The 22,656-nt window shown below is 40.7% G+C and overlaps 1 protein-coding gene across 2 annotated transcripts in view; it reads left to right on the forward strand.

The window, feature by feature from the left end:
* The window catches only part of tnmd (tenomodulin), a 202,964-nt gene extending 183,225 nt beyond the window's left edge, over window positions 1–19,739 (forward strand). The window contains exons 7-8 of one of the 2 annotated variants that reach the window (XM_087991783.1): window positions 16,311–16,535; window positions 17,802–19,739. In XM_087991783.1, coding sequence (XP_087847909.1) covers window positions 16,311–16,520 — 210 coding nt within the window. In that variant the 3' untranslated portion in view covers window positions 16,521–16,535; window positions 17,802–19,739. Of the gene's footprint in view, window positions 1–16,310 lie in introns of both variants that reach the window. The other variant, XM_043704491.2, reaches the window with a different exon arrangement.
* The last annotated feature ends 2,917 nt before the right edge of the window (window positions 19,740–22,656 follow it).

Below are 22,656 nucleotides of genomic sequence, written 5' to 3' on the forward strand. Positions count from 1 at the left end.
TAGGTATGTCCTTTAATTGACTTCAATGAACAAAATTTAGATCTTAGAACCTTAAAAAGGCACTATTCCACCCTGACACATAAATATTGCATTTTGAGTCATGCATCATTTAAAATGAACTTACTATGAACAAGGCTTTAAGAGATTTACTGGTGACTGATTAAATCATTTCCACTGGATTTTTCTCCTCCAGCTCTATTGATGCTTGCAACAAATATGCATGGCTGAGGTGGATTTATCAGCTCTGCATCCATTTAAAACAGAAGTTCCTTCAGCTCTATCTCTATAACCCTGAAGCACATTCACTTCAGTGTTGAAATTGTTCCTGCACGCCCCAATATCTCCGCTGATATCTCCACGCTGATCCAACTCCACAACCAAAGAATGGACAGAAAGTCAGAAGCAAATTTCAAATAATTACTGCTGAAATAATGACTGGGGGGTTGGAAAAGTGAAAGTATGGAAGTACTGAGCAGTGCCATCTCTAGCAGAATAAACAGTTCACTCAATATCATACAACAGACACAGGTTCTACATGCAACAGACCTCCAAACTAAACAGCCAACATCTTAACCGGAAGTACAACCTCTTGTTGGCATTTTCTATTCAACCTGTTGTTACACAGGAACCTAGGCTTCCTGACTCAACAACCTCTTATGCAAAATGTCCAGGTTATGTCCATAATCAGCCAATTATGCTTTAGAAACGCAACCAGAGGAGGCGCCTGAGTACTAACCAGACAACCCATTTGAGAGTAATAGAGCCAGCAAAAGGCAGACAAGTACAATTCTCATCAGTGGGACTCTTGAAGACTGGGTTCAATCCAACCTTCTTTAGAGATATGTCATATTGCATTGTACAGGTTGTTAGGTAAGATCTAGAATGTACAGGGAAGCTGTACATTATGATGGGGATTTTTATCACTGTCTGCCATGTGCGAGGCCCATGTCCAACTCCCTGACAGGAAGTGGCTGATGGTTGTGTGTAAATAAGAGTGTAGTTTTTAAGGGCTCTTGTGGCACAGTGTAATGTCCCTGTCTTAGAGCCAGGAGTTTAAGTCCCACCTACTCCAGAGGCGTGAATAGCATCGCTGACTTTGCTGATTAGAAAATATTTAGAAGAAGGTGCATCCCAATTTATGGTGAAGTGCAACTCTCTTACAAGTAGCTTTGTAGCTGGAACAAAAAAATGGAGATTACTTATCAGAAATGTGGTGTTCAGCCTGTGCACAGAACTGCAGAGCAAGCTGTTCTTGCTGAAACAATAAAAAAAAATTGAAGCCATTAGCCAGGAAGGTGGACTTGGCTCCCAAAGACTCCCAAGTGATCTGTGTGAGTGGTTTGCTTTATTCCATCTCAAGAGCCTAGCTATACCATGGGTGGTATCTCTTCAGGGAATTGTACCTCCACTGTAAGTATAGAACATAGAACATAGAACATTACAGCGCAGTACAGGCCCTTCGGCCCTCGATGTTGCGCCGCCCTGTCGTACTAATCTGAAGCCCATCCCACTTACACTATTCCATGTACGTCCATATGCCTGTCCAATGGCGACTTAAATACATTTAAACTTGGCGAATTTACTACCGTTGTAAGCAAAGCATTCCATACCCTTACTACTCTCTGAGTAAAGAAACTACCTCTGACATCTGTCTTATACCTATCTCCCCTCACTTTAAAGTTGTGTCCCCTCGTGTTTGCTGTCCCCAAACTAGGAAAAAGGCTCTCCCTGTCCACCCTATCTAACCCTCTGATTATCTTGTATGTCTCTATTAAGTCTCGTCTCAATCTTCTTCTCTCTAACGAGAACAGTCTCAAAGCCCTCAGCCTTTCCTTGTAAGACATTCCTTTCATACCAGGCAACATCCTAGTAAATCTCCTCTGCATCCTTTCCAAAGCTTCCACATCCGTCTTATAATAGCTACTCAGCATTTTCAAAAATGCTAGATCATAGTGATACCAGATAACATGGACTGAGAGCCTAGTTTTGTAGGGCTCCAAATAAGATGGCATCTCTTACTATCCTCTTTATGTACTATTGTTCAGTAAAATCTGTTATTGTTCACTCACAAGAGTACATCTCACATTGCTCAAGTATTGTGGGGGGGGGGGGGGGGGAGTAACTTGGATTTCTTTGTTATTGTCTCTTGGAGAAAGGCCCTTGATTAAGTGCCACTCAGGCACATAACTGGACAGCAGTGGACCTTCTCTGAGATTGAGAACCTGGAGACAGACATCCTACCCACCTAGATCTCCCAGTCAGTGATTTGCCGGCAGAGCTGTTCAATAGCTGCACCAACAGGTTGATGGTGGCTGCTGCCAGAATCATGGCCACTTGAGGCCTAGAATTGTTCCTAAATCCTAGGCCATCGGTCAGTGATGGCAGGAAGCGGGTGGCGAGATCTGGATTGCACAGAAGCCAGATGAATGGATCTGCAAACGACAGAGCAGTATCAATAGGATAGCTGCTGACATCGGAGGAAGTAATTTCAGGTCATGTGTAAAAGGATTTACGCCAAGACAATCATGTGGGGATTCTCCCTGCTCTGCATGTAAAATGCATGGCTAAATAAATGTACAACTATATGAATTACAAATTAAGAACAGAAGTAGACCATTCAGGCCTGATCTGCCATGGAATAAAATCATGGCTGCTTTGTTTCATGTTCCACATTCAAACTCCACCTTAAAAATAGTCAGTGATACTGCTTCCGTCACCTTCTGAGGCAGAGAATTCCAAGATAGCACAATCCTCTGTCAGAAAACAATAAGGCAATACCTAATTTTAAAACAGTGTTGCCTCACTTTTGACTCACCCACAAGAATAACCATTCTTTCTACGTCTATCTTGCTAAGACCATGCAGAATCTTTTAAAGTTCAATTAAATAGCTCCTCGTTCTTCTAAACTCAAGTGAAAACAAGCCCCAGCCTGTGCAATCTTTATCTTAATACAACCTGTTCATTCCAGATATCAATCTGGCAAACTTCCTTTCAACGGCCTCCAAAAAAAGAAATCAAAACTATGCAAAGTATTTGAAATGTAATATCATAGAAGTGCTCTATAACAGAAGCTTAAAGTCTTATATTCAATTCCAATATGCAATAAAGGCTACCATTCCACCAGTTTTTCTGACTATGTGTTCTACCTGCATTCTAACTTTTGTGACTCATACACTAGAATATACAGATCCCTGTGTACCCCGGAATTCTGCTCATCAAGCACCTCAACTATGTCCTCAATGGTAAAATATTGTCTGTGCAGCATAGACCCCTGCATGGCATACTACCAGCTTGAATCAGACCTTTTTATACATGTGGTGTGTTTCTGTCAGCTAGTCAATATTTCATTCATGGTGGAATATTACTCCCTTCCTAATTAGCTGATTCTTTGCTCAATAAACTTTTATGTGGAATCTTGACAAATGTCTTCTGCAAATCTAAGCAAAGTGCATCAATGGATTCCCCTACATCCACTCTGGATCTTATTCCTTCAAAGTATTCTAATACATTGGATAAATACAATTTCCCTGTCAGAGAAACATGTTGACAGTTCCCAGTTAATGTAAGTCTTTTCTAATTGCTCTGTTATAACTTACTTGATGATGAATTCTAACTGCTTTTCACCCAGCTGCTGTCAAGCTAGCTGGCCTATTATTTCCTGATTCCTGCCTGCCTCCTTTCTTAGAGGGATTATATTTGTTATTTTTCAGTCTGATGGAACCTTTCCAGAATCTAATGATTTTTGGAAAATAACACCAAAACATTTGCTACTTCAATGGCCACCTCCTTTAATACCCTAAGATGAATTCTGTATGGGCTCGGAGACTCGATGCACAGTAGCACTTCACTCATGATTATAATTTCACCAAGACCTTCTCCTCCATTAGGCTCCAGATTTATAGGTATTGCTGCAATGGCTTTGAATCCTCTAACATTAAGACAGAAGCAAAACATTCATTCATTACAGTTGTCATTTCTTTACTATCCACTGTTATCTATTATTAACTCCCCAGTCTCACCCTCTAGAGCACAAACACTTACTTACCCTTTTCCTTCTCAGATTTCTTTAGAACCTCTTGCAATCTGTTTTACATTTCTAACAAGTTTGCTTTCGTACATTTTTTTATGATTTGATTAACCTTACTTTGAATTCTAACCAGTCATCTGACCTGTCGCTCAGTTTTGTGTAGTTATATGCTTTTTCCTTAAGTTTGAAGCTCTCTTTAACTTATTTAGTCAACCATAGATGGTGATCGCTCCCTTGGAATTTATTTTTGTAATAGGAATGTACTTATTCTGACATATCCCCTTAAATGTCTGCCACTACTTCTCTCCTGATAGATCTCCTCGCCCACTATCCCCTCACTAGTTCAGCTTTCATGCCACATAGTTGCCCTTTTTTAAAGTTAAAAGTACTTGTCTTAGATCCACTCCTTTCAACCTGACATAAAACTAAATCAATATAAGATCATCACTATCTGGAGGTCATTACTCTGAGGTCATTAATTACTCCTGCCACATTGCACAATACCAAACATATGCTTTGGTCAGTTCCAAAATGTGCTGCTTCCATAGGAAAAGAGACTACTTTGCAAGCATTCTACAAACTCCACAGAGATACCTATTACCAACCTGATTTTTCCAATTTGAATGTAGATTAAAATCACTCATAATTATTGTAGTTCTTTTATCACAAGCACCCATTATTTCTTGTATGATTTGTCCTACATTGTGGTTACTGTTCAGGGGCCTATAGACCACTCCCACAAGTGACATATTTCCCAAAACAGATGCTACAGCTGGTCTCCTCAATCAAAGTCATTTATAACAAATCGCACCAATATCATATTTTATTCAAAGGGTTACCCAGCTTCCTATGCTTCATGAATGCTGTATAGCCCTCAATATTCAGATTCCAAAACGTGATATTCCTGTAGCCATATCTCCATAATGGCCATCAGATCGCATCATTTCAGTGTACATTATCGATTCATTTACTTTGTTATGAATGGCTTTGCACATTCTGATGCAGGCAGTTAGGTCTTTTTTTATATCTTTCTGACAGCTAGTCTTGACTACTGATACATTCGTGGGATTTTTCTCTATCCCTTCACACCATCTTGGAACTTCATTTTTCACTCTGGTATTTTGCTCTCCATCCCTGATTTATTACAACACCCAAACTTGGTCCTTCATACCCCTAGTTTAAAGGCCTCGCCACGTCCTGTTATGTGACTTGCAAAGATCATCAATCCTGGTTCATTTCAGGAATAGACTGTCCCAACAGTGCAGATATGACTTCCCTCAGTACAAGAACCAGTGCCCCTCAAACCACAGTCTGCTTTTCCCTAACCAGTCTTTGAGCCATGTACTCACTTCTTTTAATAATTCTAGACCAATTATTGCTCGGATAGTAATCCAGGCATTTTTATCTATGAGGTTGGGTTTAGTAACTTTGCACCAAACTTCTCACTCTCTGCCAGTAGAACATCTTTCTGGTTTACACGTGTTACTGGGATCAACATGGACCACAAGCATTGGATCTCCCCCTCCCCACTGCAAATTCATTGCCAGCCCAGAACCCTGTCACCAGGCAGATAGCATAACTGTTTGGATTCACAAGTCTTTGCTGCAGAGAACAGTTTTTTTGATTTGATTTAATTTGATTTATTATTGTCACATGGACCTAATTACAGTGAAATGTTTTGTTTTGCGTACAGTACCGCAGATCATAACATATAAAGACACAAAGATCATAGGGTGATTGAACAGAGCAAGGAATACAAAGATGCAAAGAAGGAGTACAAAAAATAAGGTCAACATTAGACTTGCAATTTGTAAGGTCCATTCAGAAGTCTAATAGCAATGGGGAAGAAGCTGTACTTGAACCTGTGTCTAAGCGTGTCTAAGCTTTTGTATCCTCTGCCTGATAGAAGAGGTTAGAAGAGGTTATAACCTAGTTGGAGGGTTCTTTGATGACGTTGTCTGCCTATTGCAGCAGTAACCGTATAGATGGAGTCAGTGGATGGAAGGTTGACTTGCATGATGGTCAGGGCTGTGTTCAACTCTTTGTAGTTTGTTACAGTCATGGCCAGACCAATTGCCGTACCAAGCTGTGATGCATCCCGATAGAATGTTTTCTATTGTGCATCTGTAAAGGTTGACAAGGGACATGCCAAATTTCCTAAGGAAGAAGAAGTATTGTTGCACCTTTTTGACCATCGTATCAGCATGGGTGGTCCAGGACAGAGTATTGATGATCATCATTCCTGGGAACTTGATGCTCTTGACCATCTCCACCTCAGCACCATTGATGTGGCGAGGGGTGAGTCCTCCACCTTGCTTCCTGAAGTCAATAATCAGTGCCCCTCACTATACAGACCCCGACCACCACTACTTTCCTTCTTACTTGCCTTTCTTGAATGGTTTCCTATCCCATAGTGTCAAGGCCAGTAAGCTCATCCACCCTGTAGCCATAACCTTCATCCAAGCAAGCTGAGAAAACCTCAGATCTGTTGGACAATTGTAGAGATTGACACTCCTGTGCTCCTGGGTCCTTTTACTTGGCTCAACTGCATTCACATCTTCCTTTCCCTGACCACTGACCAAGTAAGAAGACCCTATCCTGAGGGGTTTGACAAAGGGTCAGTTAGACTCGAAACATCAGCTCTTTTCTCTCCTTACAGATGCTGCCAGACCTGCTGAGATTTTCCAGGCATTTTCTCTTTTGGTTTCAGATTCCAGCATCCGCAGTAATTTGATTCTATCCCGGGGGGTATGGCCACCTCCTGGAATAAAGGGCCCAGGTAATATTCCCCCTTCCCTGACCATTGATGCGGAACAGGGCTTGTTAACCCATCTCTTAAGCACACCAACAAAGATATTGCTGGGAGCAACAGGAACTGTCCAGTGGGGCCAGAATTGGCATGAACATTTAAAACAAAGACAAGCAACAGCAGCAGCCATGTTCCCGCATTAAACAGGGCAAGAGAACAAAGTAGCAGTACAATGAAATGGGAGGAAAAGAGCAGTGATTAAAAAAAGGTAAATAAAAGAGACCACTGCACTTTCAGATGAGGACTGACCAACTACAGAGAGAAAACTGTCAAACACAGAAGGAAAATCTCGAGGCAGCCACACCTCAGTGGTAAGTGAGACTGGCAGAGCATAAAGCAGACAGACTCTGAAAATAAAAACCAGGATTCTTTCTTGGAATCCTGTCTTTTTTAGGACATCAAATCCCTACCAGCTACATCACAGGCTCAAGGAAATTCAGGCTGCACAGAAAGCAAATGCCAAGCATGCAAATATAGGAGAATGCTGCCTCAACAGATGGCCAGTGTATGGTCCCATTCTACAACAGTTCTTTGAACAATGTCCACACCTTAGTGTGGAATGCATTGCCTGGAAACAGGGCTGGTGAAATTGAGATATTCAAGAGAAGGCATTGAATGTTTTTCTGGATGGTAATGGTGTGCAGAGAAAGGGCAGGAGTTTGGCACGTGGTGATAGAACTGGCGCAAGCACGATGGGCTAAATGGCCTCCTTTTGTATTGTAATCATTCTGTGATTCTGAATTCACTCTCCCACTACATGTCAAGCTTCATCCTCTGTCAAGGCTGAATATTAAAGGTATTTGGTTTTTAATTGGAAGACCTTGACATCTATTTTCACACGTGTACCTTGTTATTTTAATGTCTTTGGGATATTGCGTATAGTGTTGTGATTGAAGTTGTAAATATGTCAAAAACATCTCAGCAAAAGTCGAATTTTCAAGTTGTTTTCAGATAATGATGGAGAACTGTCTTAGTCTAGTGTTACTTCTAGTTTAATTCTGGGGCACTCTTTACTGATCCTATTGGAGATGTTACGTGAGACACACAGATAGTGGCCTGTTACACTGCCTATCCCCAGCGAGTTCAGTTCGATGTGCAAGGCACTCCTGGAGATGCTCTACACAAACACATTTCTCTCCACATTTCTCAACACAAACTCCATTGAAAATTCAGTTTCTTTAATTAAACAGAATCAGTCCAAGTTGAATCAAATCTTTCTGTTCTCCTGTAATAGTTATTTCAAGACTCTATTGGTTATCATTTTGTGTAAAGTGAGTTCCTCCTTTTTTTAATTCCTTTGTTCTTGTCCAATTATCCACTTAGTGAAAAATGCCTTAGAGTTATCCATTAGCTCGTCTAGTTCTGGGATTTATGATTTCACTTCATATTTTTTGAAGTGGATAACTTTCCACATTGTTCCATTTTTCTTCTTTACATTTACATATATTTCCTGGAAAATGGAGCATCCTGGCTTTCCAAAGGTTGAGATTAATCTCTGCCAGGTTGCTCTTTCTGTGTAAATTGCATTGTGAGATTTTAGACTACATTTACCTGTTTCAACCAATATTGTTTCCACACCATCATAATCTAATCTGTAAAAATCTATTCTGGACCAGAGTCTCGCTCTATATCACAAATCTACCATTACATTGAAAAAGCCTTGTTATGGCTTACGAATTAGATTTACTTGCATTCTTGATTAAGAAAACCGGTTGAGAAGCAAAAACATTGAGCGATAAATGTTGCTAAAACTTGCTGCCAAGGAACTGATTCTTGTTTATTGTTCTTTATTATTTTTCTGAACAGCTATCTTTTAAAATTACCTCAGAGGGAAACCTATTACCTTTTTTTTGGCAATAACTGTTAAAAATAAGACTCACATGCACTTCAGTAAAAATTATTTCCCCTGCCACAAAAAGTAGTATCATATGTTATGCCAGACTTCAGGAGTGCTATTTTTCAGAGTACTGCTCTCCATCAATACAGGTATGGAACTGAAGACTGCCTTCATTTTGAATTATATAGCATAAGATGCTTTTGCATGAAGAACTCTATTGAAAATTTAGTCCTGTGGGGTTTGTTCAGGGACTGTGTTCAGAAATTCTCTGGCTGAAATATGGTGCAAACAACAGTTTGCATTTAAATTGCCCCGTTAACATAGTAAAACCTCCCAAGGTGCTTCAGAGAAGTGTTATTAAACAAGTTTGTCAGCAAGTGACTTAAGAAACTCTTCAGAGACGATGATCAAAAGCCTGGTCCAAAAGGTGGTTATTGCAGAAGACAAAGAGGCCATTCCAACCTTGAGAATTTCTTCAACATAGTTACTGGGATAATCATAGCAATTTTTAAATTCATTTTAGGGATGCAGGTGTTGCTGAAAAGGCTAACATTTATTGCCCATAGAAGGTGGTGGTGAGTACTTATCTTGAACCACTGAGCAGTTTGATTTTGTTACTTCAGAGGACAATTAAGAATCTTCAACTTTAATTTGTCTGAATAACTGTAACTCAGATTAATAATGTTGTCAGACAATGCGACTATAGTTCCCTCGTTCTGTCAGAATCAGCAAACTCTTCATGTCAGTCACATGTTATTGAAAATATGTTCCATAAACTAAAGCATAAAGATACACAGACAAAAATTAACGTGATTCTGCATTCTAGGGGTGCTCTGATTTTTGGAAAGGTGCACAAAATCTAGTGGGGTCGCAGAGCACAAGGCTTAAAATTAGAACAGTGCAAGGTGAAGTCAGCAGGTACATGCAAATTGTAGAGGAAATCAGGACCTGTCTCCCATTAAAGTGTTGAAGCTAAGTCAATCAAAATGCCTAAACTGAACTGATAGCTCCATGGGGATATTAACTGATCTGGAACTCGCCCTAGTATGTGCAGTTTAAGATCTAGATCATCTACAATCTAATTAAACGATAAACAGGCTTGTGAGATGAATTCTCAAGTCCTGTTCCTGTGATGTTCAAATGGGAGCTTAATTTCAACACAGGGATGTTAGAGAGGCGAAAGATGGTCACTCAGTACAGTACAAGAGGGGAACCTTCAGAAGGGGAACGCAGCAATGTTGATGAAATAAAGGTAAGATTACTTATAGCAGAGAGATTGTAGTCTGGATAAAGCACTCTCTCGAATGAAAGCTTTTTTTCATGATTGCTGTGCATTAAATAAAACCTTTATTTACAGCTATTTCAATATAAGCTGGGCAAGATAAGCACTATGGTTTGACAGATATATTTCACTGAGTCAGAGCAAAACTCAATTCAGTCATATTTGTTTTTTTTTTCCAAAGGTTTATTTATTTTTACTTTCAAGTCATGAGAAAGTCAAGCCAATCAGCAGTCTTGGCTTTTTCTAAGTAATGCATCTGTGAAGTAAAATTCAAGATAATTTTTGAGAAGAAGAATCATCTGTAGAAAATAATGGATGAAATCTTGCAGAAGATAATGTTATTTTGTATCACTTTCAAAACAGATAAAGGGACACTCGACTGTCTCATTAGATATAAATTAGATTGGCTTGGGCTGTTATTGTGTGCACAGACAAGACAAATTGAAGGAAAAATGATGATGATTAGATAAGCTCTGTCCCTTTGAAATTGTTTTGCTCAAGCCTCTCACCACATTGGCCCACTTCCACTATGACTAATTCCTTACATAGATAAACCTAAAGATTGTCATACATTATCTAAGACTGGGAGAAACTTTTGATTATATTAGGATGTGAGTGAAGTACAATGAGTTAGCAATTTCATTAAAGTAGCAAAAAGGGTAGGGTTAAATAAACCAGGTAAGTATTTATATGACAATTCTAGGCATGGAGTACTAACTCTTAGTGTAACTACCAATGATTGGTAGATGGGAATTGAAGGTAAAGTACAGTCTTCAACGTAATTAGAGAATAATGGGGCTAGTGCATAGCGTTTTAATTTAGTCTCGATTTTAAAATTATGAGTCTAAAAAGATTTTGAATTTTTTACAAAATTAGAAAATTACTACAAAATAGTATAACAATCTTATAATATAACAACAATAACAATAAACAAATTACTACTCTACTCCACAAACAATTTCGAAGTAAGAAAAAAGAGAAAAAAAACGTACGCAAACTACAATTCAATAAATAAGTAAATCAAAACAAAGACCTAAAGTAGACCAAATTGAAGCAAGGCAAATTAAATTAAGTACGTTGCAGCACTAAGCACAATCCCACCAAAACTCCCCACCACCAGGAGCATCAGTAGGCAGACCCGTATTTGTTCTTCACCTCAGGGCCTCTGGCCCTCCGGGCACAGCCCTCATGGCTACACAAAGGCCTGACCAATATAACCAATAAGCCTGCAGATATATAGTTCAAAAAGGGCCACCACATCCTATTAAAGAATTCCATTTTCTGGTGCACCATACTTGTAAGTCTGTCCACGGGGATGTGCTCCATAACTAACCTATGCCATGCCGAAAGTCCTGGGGGGTTCTCCGCCACCCAGCTCATCAGGATGTTCTTCCTCACACAACATGAAAAAATATTAAACAGTTTCTTCCCATGCGTGTCCAAAGAGGGGAGATTCGGCAAACCCAAGAGGAGGGACACTGAATCTACCTTGACCTCGGTTCCCAAGACACCTTCCAAAACACTCGCTATAGCACCCCAATGCCTACGAAGTTTGTGGCATGACCACAAGCAATCAATAAGAGTATAATATCTATTCTACATTGGGGTGCTCCTGTGTTAAATTTTGCAAGCCGCTCCGGTGCCAAATGAACCCTGTGGAATACCTTCAATTGCACAGCACGCAACCTATTGCAAATCGAAATCTTCCTTACATTCTCCCAAATATCCACCCAAGCCTCTGACGAGATTTCCACCCCCGATTCCTGAGTCCAGATTCCACACAGCCGCTCAATGTCCTTCGAAACACTACCTCCTAATAAACGATGGAGGGTGCTGACCAAGAGAGTACTCTCAACTCCACCTCAGACTTATGGGAACTAACCATTAATGTTGTCTTCTTCTGAGTAAAGTCCGTATTCTGAAAATAACGAAAGGGGCCCCTCCTAGATAGTTCATGTTTCTGGCTCAGCTGCTCGAAAGACATCATAACCTCCCTGTCAAATAGATCTCCCAAAAGATCTGGAGACTCCTCTCGACTCCCAGAGCCTAAAGCTGGGATCCATTGATCCTGTTTGGAATCCTAACATTCCTATTGTAGGAGTGAAAAGGGAAGTTTTTCGTAAATTGCCCTCACTTTGTTGCATCATTCTCCAGTCTTTAACTGTATTAAGGACAATCGGATTCCTGCAAAGGCCCATAACAGTCCTCATCTTGTCTATAAACAACAAATTAATGAGGGGGCATTTTATCTGGAAGGCCTCGATGTCCAGCCAAATTGAACACAGGTCTTGGCAAGCCTAATCCGCCACATAGGATAATAAGGAACTCAATTGATATTTCTTAAAATCTGGAAAATCCACCCCCCCTATCCCCTGTGGAGGCTGCAATTTGGCAAGACCATCTACGACACCAGATAAAAGAACCAAGCCAACTGTTAAGCCTCAAAGGGAGCATTGGGCAGCATCAAAGGGAGCATTCACATGGGATATAATAAACGAGGAAGAACATTCATTTTGACCAGACCTATTCTACCCAATCAGGATATCGGAAGGTCCTCCCAGCACTGAAGGTCCTATCTGATCTTCTCTGGCAACTGCACAAAGTTAGCTTTATATAAATGATCGAAGGCCAGGGTGATAAAAATACCTAATTATAGAAAACCTCCCTGTGACCACTGGAAAGGGTATCAGATACCACCCCTAAGATCGGGTATGCTAGTAAGATGCCCCACAGGCATGGCCTCTGATTTCATAAAATTGATTTTATACCCCGAGAAAGAACCAAATAGACTAATCAGTTTTATTACACGGGGCATAAATATCATCAGGTTAGCTAGAAAAATAAGAACATCCTCTGCACAAAGGGTGATCTTATGCTCTCCTGATCCTACCTCTGGGGCTGTTATACTGGGGTCCCTGCCAACGGCTCAATCACCAACGTAAAAAGCAACAGTGAGAGGGGGCACCGTTGTGGGCTGCCTCTGCAATACTAATATTGTCAAACCCTATACCATTAGCAAGAACCGCTGCTTTAGGGTCACTATATAACACTGCCCCCACCTGGCAAAGACCCCTCCAAGACCAAATCATTCCAGGACATACAAGAGTTACGGCCACTCCACCCAGTCAAACCCTTTCTCTGCATCCAGAGAGACTACCAAGCTTGGAATCGACCCATGCTGGCATACCTGAACCATATTTAATACTCTTCTAATGTTATTAGAAGTCCTGCGACCCCCAAGCAAAGGCTGTCTGGTCCTCCTTTACAATGAAGGGCAAGACCTTCTTCAGCCTCAACGCCAACATTTTTGACAAAATTTTAAAATCCATGTTTAGTAACGATATAGGCCTGTATAAAGTACAACCCTCTGGGGCTTTCCCTCTCTTGAGATTAAGAGAAATAGTTGCTTCTCTCAGAGAGGATGTACGAATAATTGTACTTTGGCTCAGCCAGCATGTTTATAAACTCCTTATAAAACCCACTCTGAAATCCATGTGGGCCAGGCGCTTTACCATTCTGGAGCTGCCTCACTGCTTCCTGTAGCTCTTGGATTGTCAAAAGAGCCTTCAGCCGGGCCTTGGGCATATGTTGCTGCAGCCCTCTCTACCACTTCCGGGTCGCCGAGTAAGAAATAATCAAACCCCTTGCATAGACCTTGGCAGTCTCCCAGAGCACCAATGGGTTATTGGCCATACCCAAATTAATATGCCAAAAAATTTTAAACTCTCACAAAGAGTACTCAGTAAACTTCCTATCCTTCAGGAAAGGATCTATGCGCCAATGCCGCAAGCCTGTCCCATCACCACCGGCCTTAACCTCTATGTATACTGCTGCGTGGTCAGAATTGGCTATGTTCCCAGTTCTGCAAGACAGCACTGAATTCAAAAAGGTCGATGGGGCAAAAAAAAATGTCAATCCTAGTGTAGCACCTGTCTGGGTTAGAGAAAAAGGTAAAGTCCCTACCCTCAGGGTGAAGACAACGCCACACATCCACCAACCCCAGTTCCCTGTTCGGGTCCAGCAGATGCCTGGATTGCGGGGATATACCCGCGAGACCCCTAGGCATCCTGTCCACCTCGGGGTCCATAAGTCAATGAAAGTCTCCCCTATAATTGTATGACGTGTCTCAAGGACCATCAGCCTGGAAAGTGCATCTGTCAAAAATTTGAGGAGGTGTGCCGGAGGAACAATATACATCCAAGATCCCATACTCCTCTCCATGTATTAAAGCTTTAAGGATCATAAACCACCATATTTGTCCCTAATTTGGTCTAACAGCTGAAATGGGAGATTCTTTTGGATGAGTATAGTAACTCTACTTTTCAAATTAAAGGATGAGAAAAACACCCGGCTGAACACTCCCTGCTGTCACTTTAAGTGCTCTGTATCAGTTAGCTATGTTTCTTGCAGCAAGGCTACATCAACTCTTTCTTTTCTAAGGCTTGAAAGGTTCTTTGTTCTCTTAATCAGTGAATGACTCCCATTGATATTCCAGGTGCACCATTTAAACGAATGGTTAGCCATAGCTGTCTGAAACAGTCCATGACCCCACACCCTCCCCCCACCCCGGGAGGAAGAACCCCAGTCGTAGCACGCCAAGTGAAGGCAGTAAACAGTTCATATAAACTTGAAAATACAATGATAAAAACTACCAAATCAACATTTCTAACAACTACATCTTCAATAACCAAAATATAACACAAATAATAGGAGACTTTCCCCCTTGCCCACAGGGGGCGCTCATACTACCCACTAACCCCTCCATGGCTCCTTCTAGCTGAAGCCGTGCCCAAACCCAGGCAAAACAAAGTAAAAAAAAGTTACAACAAGAAACTTAAAAGTGGACATTCAACCCGTCCTATCCATACTTCGATCCTAGGCAATCCTACTTAAAAAAAACTACCCCGCCTCCCCAATTCACCCCCCCCCCCCCATCCCATACTAAAACAAAGAAATGAAAAGGGAATGATAGAAGGACAAAGGACAGTGGGAGGGGAGAAAGAAGGGAGAAGAGTGAGAAAGAGAAAAAACAGGGACCCCCACATATTGAAAAAAACAAGACCAGGTAATCCAGGCAAACTATAGAGAAAACAAAGTAAACACCATTGTCCATATTATTTGAGCCAGCCAGTCTATTTTAATGTGTCCACGAATTCCTTTGCCTTTCCAGTGAGTCAAAATTAAATACGGACCCTCCGTGGCTGAAACATGATATTGCTGGATGTCTTATAGAGTACTGAATATCCAAGTCCCTCAGCTTCCATTTCACCTCATCACCTCTTGTGGATCACGGCTGCAGAAAAATCTTGGAAAAACATAATTCTTGATCCTTTGTATATCAGAGCCTGTGGATCCTTCCCGAGTGCTCCAGAAGCTTCCAGCACTATTTGCTTGTCTCTATAGTGCTGGAGTCGCACTTGGACCGGGCGGGGGTACTGGTCCAACCCAGGCCTGTGCACTGCAACCTGATGGGCCCAATCGACCCGCACCCAGACCGCTCTGACTTCCAGCTTCAAAAACTGCAGAGGCCATTGCTCCAAGAAGCCGATTAGCTGGCCGCCTTCCCATTCCAGCAGCCCATTTAAACACATGTTCTTCCACGGCCTAGGTTTTCGAGGTTGTCGACCTGCTCTAGTAAGGCCCGCACCTGCTGTTGCAGGGCCTGGACCCGACCCACCGAGGATTCTGCCATGGTTTCAGAAGCCGCGATCCATTGCTCCACCTCCATGACATGCTGTCCGAGACGCTGGATCTCCTGGTCATCCTTCTGCAGCATGGCCAAGATCAGTTCCAGCCTGGTCCGCATCTCCTCCATTTCTGAGTTGATCTTTTCTCAGAGTTTCACGAATTCCGAGATCAGGCTGTGCTCCACAGGGAAGTCCCCTGGGGCAATCATGGAGGCTGACGCTGCATCCGCGGGCATGTCCGTAACTGCAGGGTAGTGCCCTACTTGTTGCAATCTTCACTGTCCTTTTCCTTTAGTCATTTTTCTTAATCAATTAAACTGAACATACAGCAATTCTAGAGGTCCAAAACTACCAATTTCTACCACAATGGGTGAGAAAAGGAGGGTGAGTGTCCATTTGGTATGGGTTCTGGTGCAGAGCTCAGCAGGGCAGACCCACTTGATTTTCCACCATCTTGGATCTCCCTATAATTACATGTTAACATCGGCATTTTCCATTATAAATGTGGGCATTAAGAATTCATAATAGAAAATGTTGACATCAAGTAACATAGCTCTAAGATCTTTAATATGTTAAACTGGTATTTCCTATATGCAATACTGAAAGCAAAATGACGCTTTTATTTACTCAACAGCTGAAAGAGTTTTAATATGTTTCTATTTTCGCAGACAGAACATGGACTTTACATTGATCCTTGGTATGACCAGAATGGATTCTGTTGTGCTCTGTGTCGTCGTGGACATCAATATTGCCAGCGAGTCTGTGAACCTCTTGGTGGCTATATGCCATACCCTTACCACTACCGAGGCTGCCGTGTTATCTGCCGGATTATTATGCCATGCAACTGGTGGGTTGCACGCATCCTGGGGAGGGTATAAAATCAGTTCTCTGCAGTAAGTGTGTCAGCAGTCTACAGTGTCTATTGCAGCGCCTTTAGCTGCTCTGCCCTCCAAATGCCTAGATCTTTGAATCTGATCACCAACAATGTTAAAACTATCAATTAACTGTTCTAATAAAACAAGGAATTCCAACATTCCACTTTCCTTTTAGAATATTGCAAGCAAGATCAGACTTTGCACCTTTTGGACATCATTTTATTCAGTTTCTGTAAGAATTAACATTTGATTAATTGTGTGGGAATATGTTTAGTTTATGGCTGAGAGCTATTGTTCCTTAGTGAACCCCAAGTTAGTGGGTTAAATTGAATATCAAACACCTAATATTCTGATCAAGAAGAATTGCCATCATCAATTTCAGATTTTTGCTTTCAATATAAACTTTCTGTGCTGTTGCCAAAGTCTTCTAATAAGAAAAGACATTAAATTATGTGATAATTTCTCAAGCTCTGAAAGTAATTTAGTCCTGTGGAGAATATCAACATAGGTCACTATGAACAAACTACACCCACGCAACAAAAATCATTATGTATTTTTTTCTTTTAAATATTAAACTCTGTAAGCATTAATCATAGAATTTTTCATGTTGTCCACATAAAGGTTCTCTTTAAGCAGCAGGGCACAAGTTATAAAATATATATGTACTTAATCATAATTTGCTAATGGAAAATCATCTTTTCTACCACTTGTGGTGCTATATTTAGTGTCTCACTGTACAGCTTAAGAAAACAAGATCATCTTCATTGTAAATGTATTGCATTCCTAATCTGAGATTTCAAACCACAAACATCATAATCCATTAGTATTTTCCGTATGCATTACACATTGGTGAATCATTGCGGAACGTTTTATACTTAGAATAGTGTCTTTATGATTCCACAGAATTAATAAATTTATCTCATCATAAAAAAAGATAAAATTTTGCTTCTCTCAACTTTGCATATTTTTCAATGACTGTCACACTTCATATGTCACAAAATAAGGCTCTTTTAAGAGAAGTAAAGTCAATCATTGCCGACACAAAGAGAAATGACTTTCCTATGACCTCCAATTGACTTGATGATCTGCTAAAAGCAGTTAGTCTCTCATTAGCCTAGGCGAACAAGCAATTACACTTTATGGCTGTAATAGGGGCAGACTGAGCTATACATAACTAGTTTTAGCAGCAGAATTTGTGGATTATTTGTAAGATAATTTTAATGAGAAATTGTCAAGATCTGATGGGCTGCTGTTTCACTGCCTGTCTGATTTTGCCTTCTGTAGGAAGTAAATCCTTTGAGGATCTTGTGCTGCAGCACTGCTGTCCCTACCTCTGAGCCAAAAGACCTACATTCAAGTCCCATCTACTTCAGAGGTGGGTCATAACAGTTTGATTAAAAATATCTAGAAAGTAATCCTCTGTTAGCAGCCCAGAGCCATTTATAATTACTAGAAAATGCAGGTTTTATTAAAACTACTGGTATGTTTTTAATAATACTTGATCTTATTATTTTGATTTAGAGCCTCACTATTACACTTAAAATCACCTGTCATAAAGGATTACCAGTAAGTGGAGACAAGAAACCATTAGACCAGCAATAAATTTAACCCACCTTGATCATTCTCAAATCTAATGAAATATGCGTTGTGCACATACCAGACTATGTTCACTGCAGGTAACCAAGCTGTCTCAGTAACTGAATTACTGAAAAATAGGTTGAAACAAGTCAGGGATAGTAAATAAAAAGTGGATCACAGTGAATAGGCTCGTTTCGCAATAATAGTGCTGTTAAAGTGGAGCATTTTGTGGATATCTAACAGACCCACGTTTTTTTTAAAAAATTAGAACTATTTGAATTGCATCCTTCAGCAATTAGCAACGTTCTGTAGAAGTGCAGTAATATTTGCCAGAGTCAAGAGACTGAGCTGAAATAAAAAATCCCTTTATGTTACCAAAGGTCCATCATCACAATGCAAACAAGTTTTCCTTTAGGCAGTGTAGTGTGTTGCATTTTTGTATAATGCTTATGGAAGCATTTGAAAATGCAAACAGTTCAGCTCTCCTTATTGGTGAGGAATTAAGAGCCATTATATTTCTACTGAAGAATGTGCTAGTGTTTTGAAATGTATTAAAACTGGATAAGCCATCAAGATTTCTAAACCACTGTGATTGGTGTCTTTGTTAGCAACAGAAATGATGTGGAGATGCTGGTGTTGGACTGGCGTGGACATAGTTAAAAATCACACAACACCAGATTATAGTCACCTGATGAAGGAGCAGCATTCCAAAAGCTAGTACTTCCAAATAAACCTTTTGGACTGTAAGTCAGAGTTGTGTGATTTTCAGCAAGAGATATGATTGAAGTTATTTTTGTAACCAGCAAACTTGGAAGGTGACTCAGGCTCAAATCCACTGGATGAGTCATTTTTTGACAGTACTTCAGAATTCCAAGCCCAGAGAAGTTAAGACATAAAGTACGTTCTATGTAAAATCAAGGATATTTAATACAAATGAATATTCGGTTTTTCCAATGTCTAGAAATAAATGTCCCTCATGAACTGCAAAGTGCACTTCTGTCTTTTGCTCTGTAACAGACTCATCCATCGAACACTCAAAAGAATTCAAAATGATAGCAATTTAGGGCAGGCTTCTGGCTTCTGGCTTGTGGTCAAGTGAGGATCACAATCTAGCAGTGTGTGGGAAACAATTGCCCTGCAGTGATCTTCCCAAAACAGACCAATTATGGGCAAGAAACCTCGCAATCCAATTAAACAAGGCAAGCAGGCAGGCTCACAAGGCTGTGGTAATCTGTTCATATCACATTTGGTTTGCTTTGATTGGCTCATCCCCCTAATTGTCTCCTTAGGTTAATGTAGCTTTCTGAAACACCATGTGGTTCACAAATAATGTAAAGGTCTAGTACTCATGCAATACACCACTGCACCCCTTAGCATCCGTGCTTCATTCAACTTTTAAAAGATTAACTGAGCACACATCCAATTGCAGGAGTGCAGATGGCATAACAGATATGTCTGTATTGTAATTCACAGCCTTCTATATAGTATCAGTACATTTAAATCATGCACATTGCTTTGGAAAGAACCAAGCTGTGTGCACTATATAGTATCAGGATAGTTTAACTGCATGAATTTATAGTTATCTGAAAAATGTATAATGTTGGACTGCATGGATTAATAAAGTTTGTAACAAACGTGCAAGAATAGTCTTATGTTATTTTTCTACCACCTCGTCATTAACTAATTCAGAAGACAATTACAGCAGTGTCTCCATACACTCCTTATCTACAAAGGACAGCAAAGATTGGATTTGTTCAACAGAGTCTTTAATGTTTTATTGGTAAAATTCTGTTCATGCTTCAGACTGAACCTTATAACTTGGGGCTTAGAAATGGTTCAGGAGGGAAAGATAAAAAAGCTATTTTTATTTTCCTGTAAGTGGCAAATTTGCACTCACAGTTCAAAGTCTTTAGACTCCAAATAACTATTTTAATTTCAGTCTCATTGGATAAATCTCTTTGCAAGAAATGTGAAGTTAACTATGAAAATGAAGGGCTTTTGCCCGAAACGTCGATTTCGAAGCTCCTTGGATGCTGCCTGAACTGCTGTGCTCTTCCAGCACCACTTATCCAGAATATGAAAATAATCAGCTTTATTCATTGCTCAAGCAACTAGCAATACTAGCTTGGCTACAAAAGTCGGCTACAAAACACAAATGGGGGCTGAATGGCAGCCTGATTATATGAATATGCCAAAGATGTGCAGAGTACGGAGATTGACTTCATGGAGTGGCATAATTAAATCAAGTAAACTGGAAAGGATCAGAAGCTCTGTCATATCACTCGGGAAATGTGTACATAGATGAGTCAATAATGTAAATAGAGTTCTCGCAGAAGGTTCCATGGTTTCCAGCAGCGTTATTCTGGGAGACTAAACAATGATATACCCCAACAGCCAACAAAACAATTGCCACATCAGAACAGAGAGAAGTGGGAGGAGTCCACTTGTTTTTTGCAAGGATAGTTAGCATCCCCATGGTGCAGAGTGCTATTAAATTTACCCATGTGGCTTTGTGGGCTCTACATTCACTCTGATGCAATTGGTGTGCTCAGCACCTCAAACTGGTGAGTACTCACTATCCTGGCAGCAATTATAATGCTTTCATTCTATCCCAGCCACCTGTAACAGCAATCTGTCAACCATCATAACAAACCAGATGGTGACCACTGCATGCAAAAGGCTCTCTGTTATACAGCCAGCTGATATCTTCTTTCACAACACAGCTCCACAAGCCCAACATATGCTGCCATGAAAAACATCATTCCAAAGTCGATTGGATTTCTGAATCAACAGTTCCCCTTCCTGACCATGATGAAGTCCACAGTAACTTATTGGAATGGTGCCCTAATACTTGGTGGTCTACTGCTTCCACATCATGCAGGCAGAGCCCTTGGCTGCACTGATGCCAACACTGTGGGAAGATAATGGAGATGAAGAGCAACCAACAGCTCCATGTTCTAAACATCCTTCACTCAAGTCCTTTTCAGTAGACCTCACACATACTCTAACCCTCCACAAAACCAGCAATCACATAATCCTTTTCCCCCAGCCTGGCCACCATGCACTTGGGCCCAACAATTCACCATGTCAATACTTTTGAAGGTTTGTAAGTGCCAGAAACTGAGATGATAGCAGCAAGTGACTGATTGGGTGGCAGTCTTTCTTCCTCCTCAGTGCATGTTTTGAAGCTTTCAGCCTTCCATCTTGTTGCCTTCCTAAACAGTTCTTAAGTATCTGAAAGTATAAAGGCTCAATGGCAAGATTGATGAGAAGGAAGTGAGGAAAACAATAAGTGCGTTTATCATAATCACACAAATGTCTCCAGGAGAGAGATCGGCATTACCAAGATGGATTCCAATGTTTCAATTTGAATTGAGACCTGGATCTGTTGCTCAGTGGCCAGCAAAAGTCCAGACTTGGGACCATCAATTAGAATATGCTGGCACAAAGATGTTACACTGAAATTTGCAAAGGCCCTTTCTGTTGTTCTGTCTGAATAAAGATTTGCCCTTCCCCGGTCTTTTCTGCTACATCCCTCCCTCAGGAGGACTCACAAGTTTGGCTCCCTTTTCTTTGCCACCCTCCTTGCTCAAATACCTTGCTTTTGTTTCCAGTTCTGCTCTTATTGCTTGAAGCATTGTTTGTAGCAGATCCCTTTCCCAGTCTCTGCCTCACCTCCGGATATTTTCATGCTTATTCTCTAAATATCTCCTCTTCCAATATTTCCCTCCTTAACTTCTTCAACCATTATGGACCCATTTTGATGCCTATCCCTGCCAGGACGTGTTGGGCTGAAGGGCCTGTTTCCACACTGTAGGGATTCTATGATCAAAGTTCTTTTAGAGGGAGGTTTCCCAGATATTTCCTCCCTAATTGTCTCGGTTGTCCAATCTGTTTATTTTATACATGTTTTCAAGTGATTCCCTGGGTTCAGGGTGGGTGAGGAGAGTTTGTATGATTATAATATTAATACGTAATTCATCAGTGGCATCCCAACCAAATGGGCAGGTTGGATGGATCTTTGATCTACTTCTGCCAGTCATCTTTGTCTGGTTGCAATATTCCCTCACCCCTCCTATCAGGACCCAAACACAGTTGAGAGCATATCTTTGCCAGGCAGGCTGATGAAGGTGTTCTCAAGGACACTTGGAGAGAATAAATGCTGGCCGAGCCAGTGCCAACTGGACTCCGTGAATGAATAAAACATTATTAACTGATACCATCTCACATCTTGATAAGGCATGATTTTCCTCTTCTCTGCCTCAGTTTTGACATGAAGTGCAACTGAGATTTTCCACCACCTCATCTTTTGAGAAACAAATAACCATTTCAATTGTCAAAGGGAATATGTTGTTGGGTGAAGGGGAAACAACTGTGAGCCAGAGCTATCACCAGCACTTGTCGAATTCCAATCCAGGGGGTTAGTTCATACTATAGCCGAGGGATGCATTCCCATACAGTTAGAAACATCCAACCCAGGGAATCTTGGTAGGTTGGACTGATGCTGTGGAGAAATCATTTTTTTTCAAAAAGAGAGGGATTGAGCATGCTGAAAGTAGAT

Source organism: Chiloscyllium plagiosum, unplaced genomic scaffold, assembly GCF_037043375.1.
Source record: "Chiloscyllium plagiosum isolate Xiang-an unplaced genomic scaffold, Cpla_swu_hap1 HiC_scaffold_11, whole genome shotgun sequence".
Taxonomy (NCBI): domain Eukaryota; kingdom Metazoa; phylum Chordata; class Chondrichthyes; order Orectolobiformes; family Hemiscylliidae; genus Chiloscyllium; species Chiloscyllium plagiosum.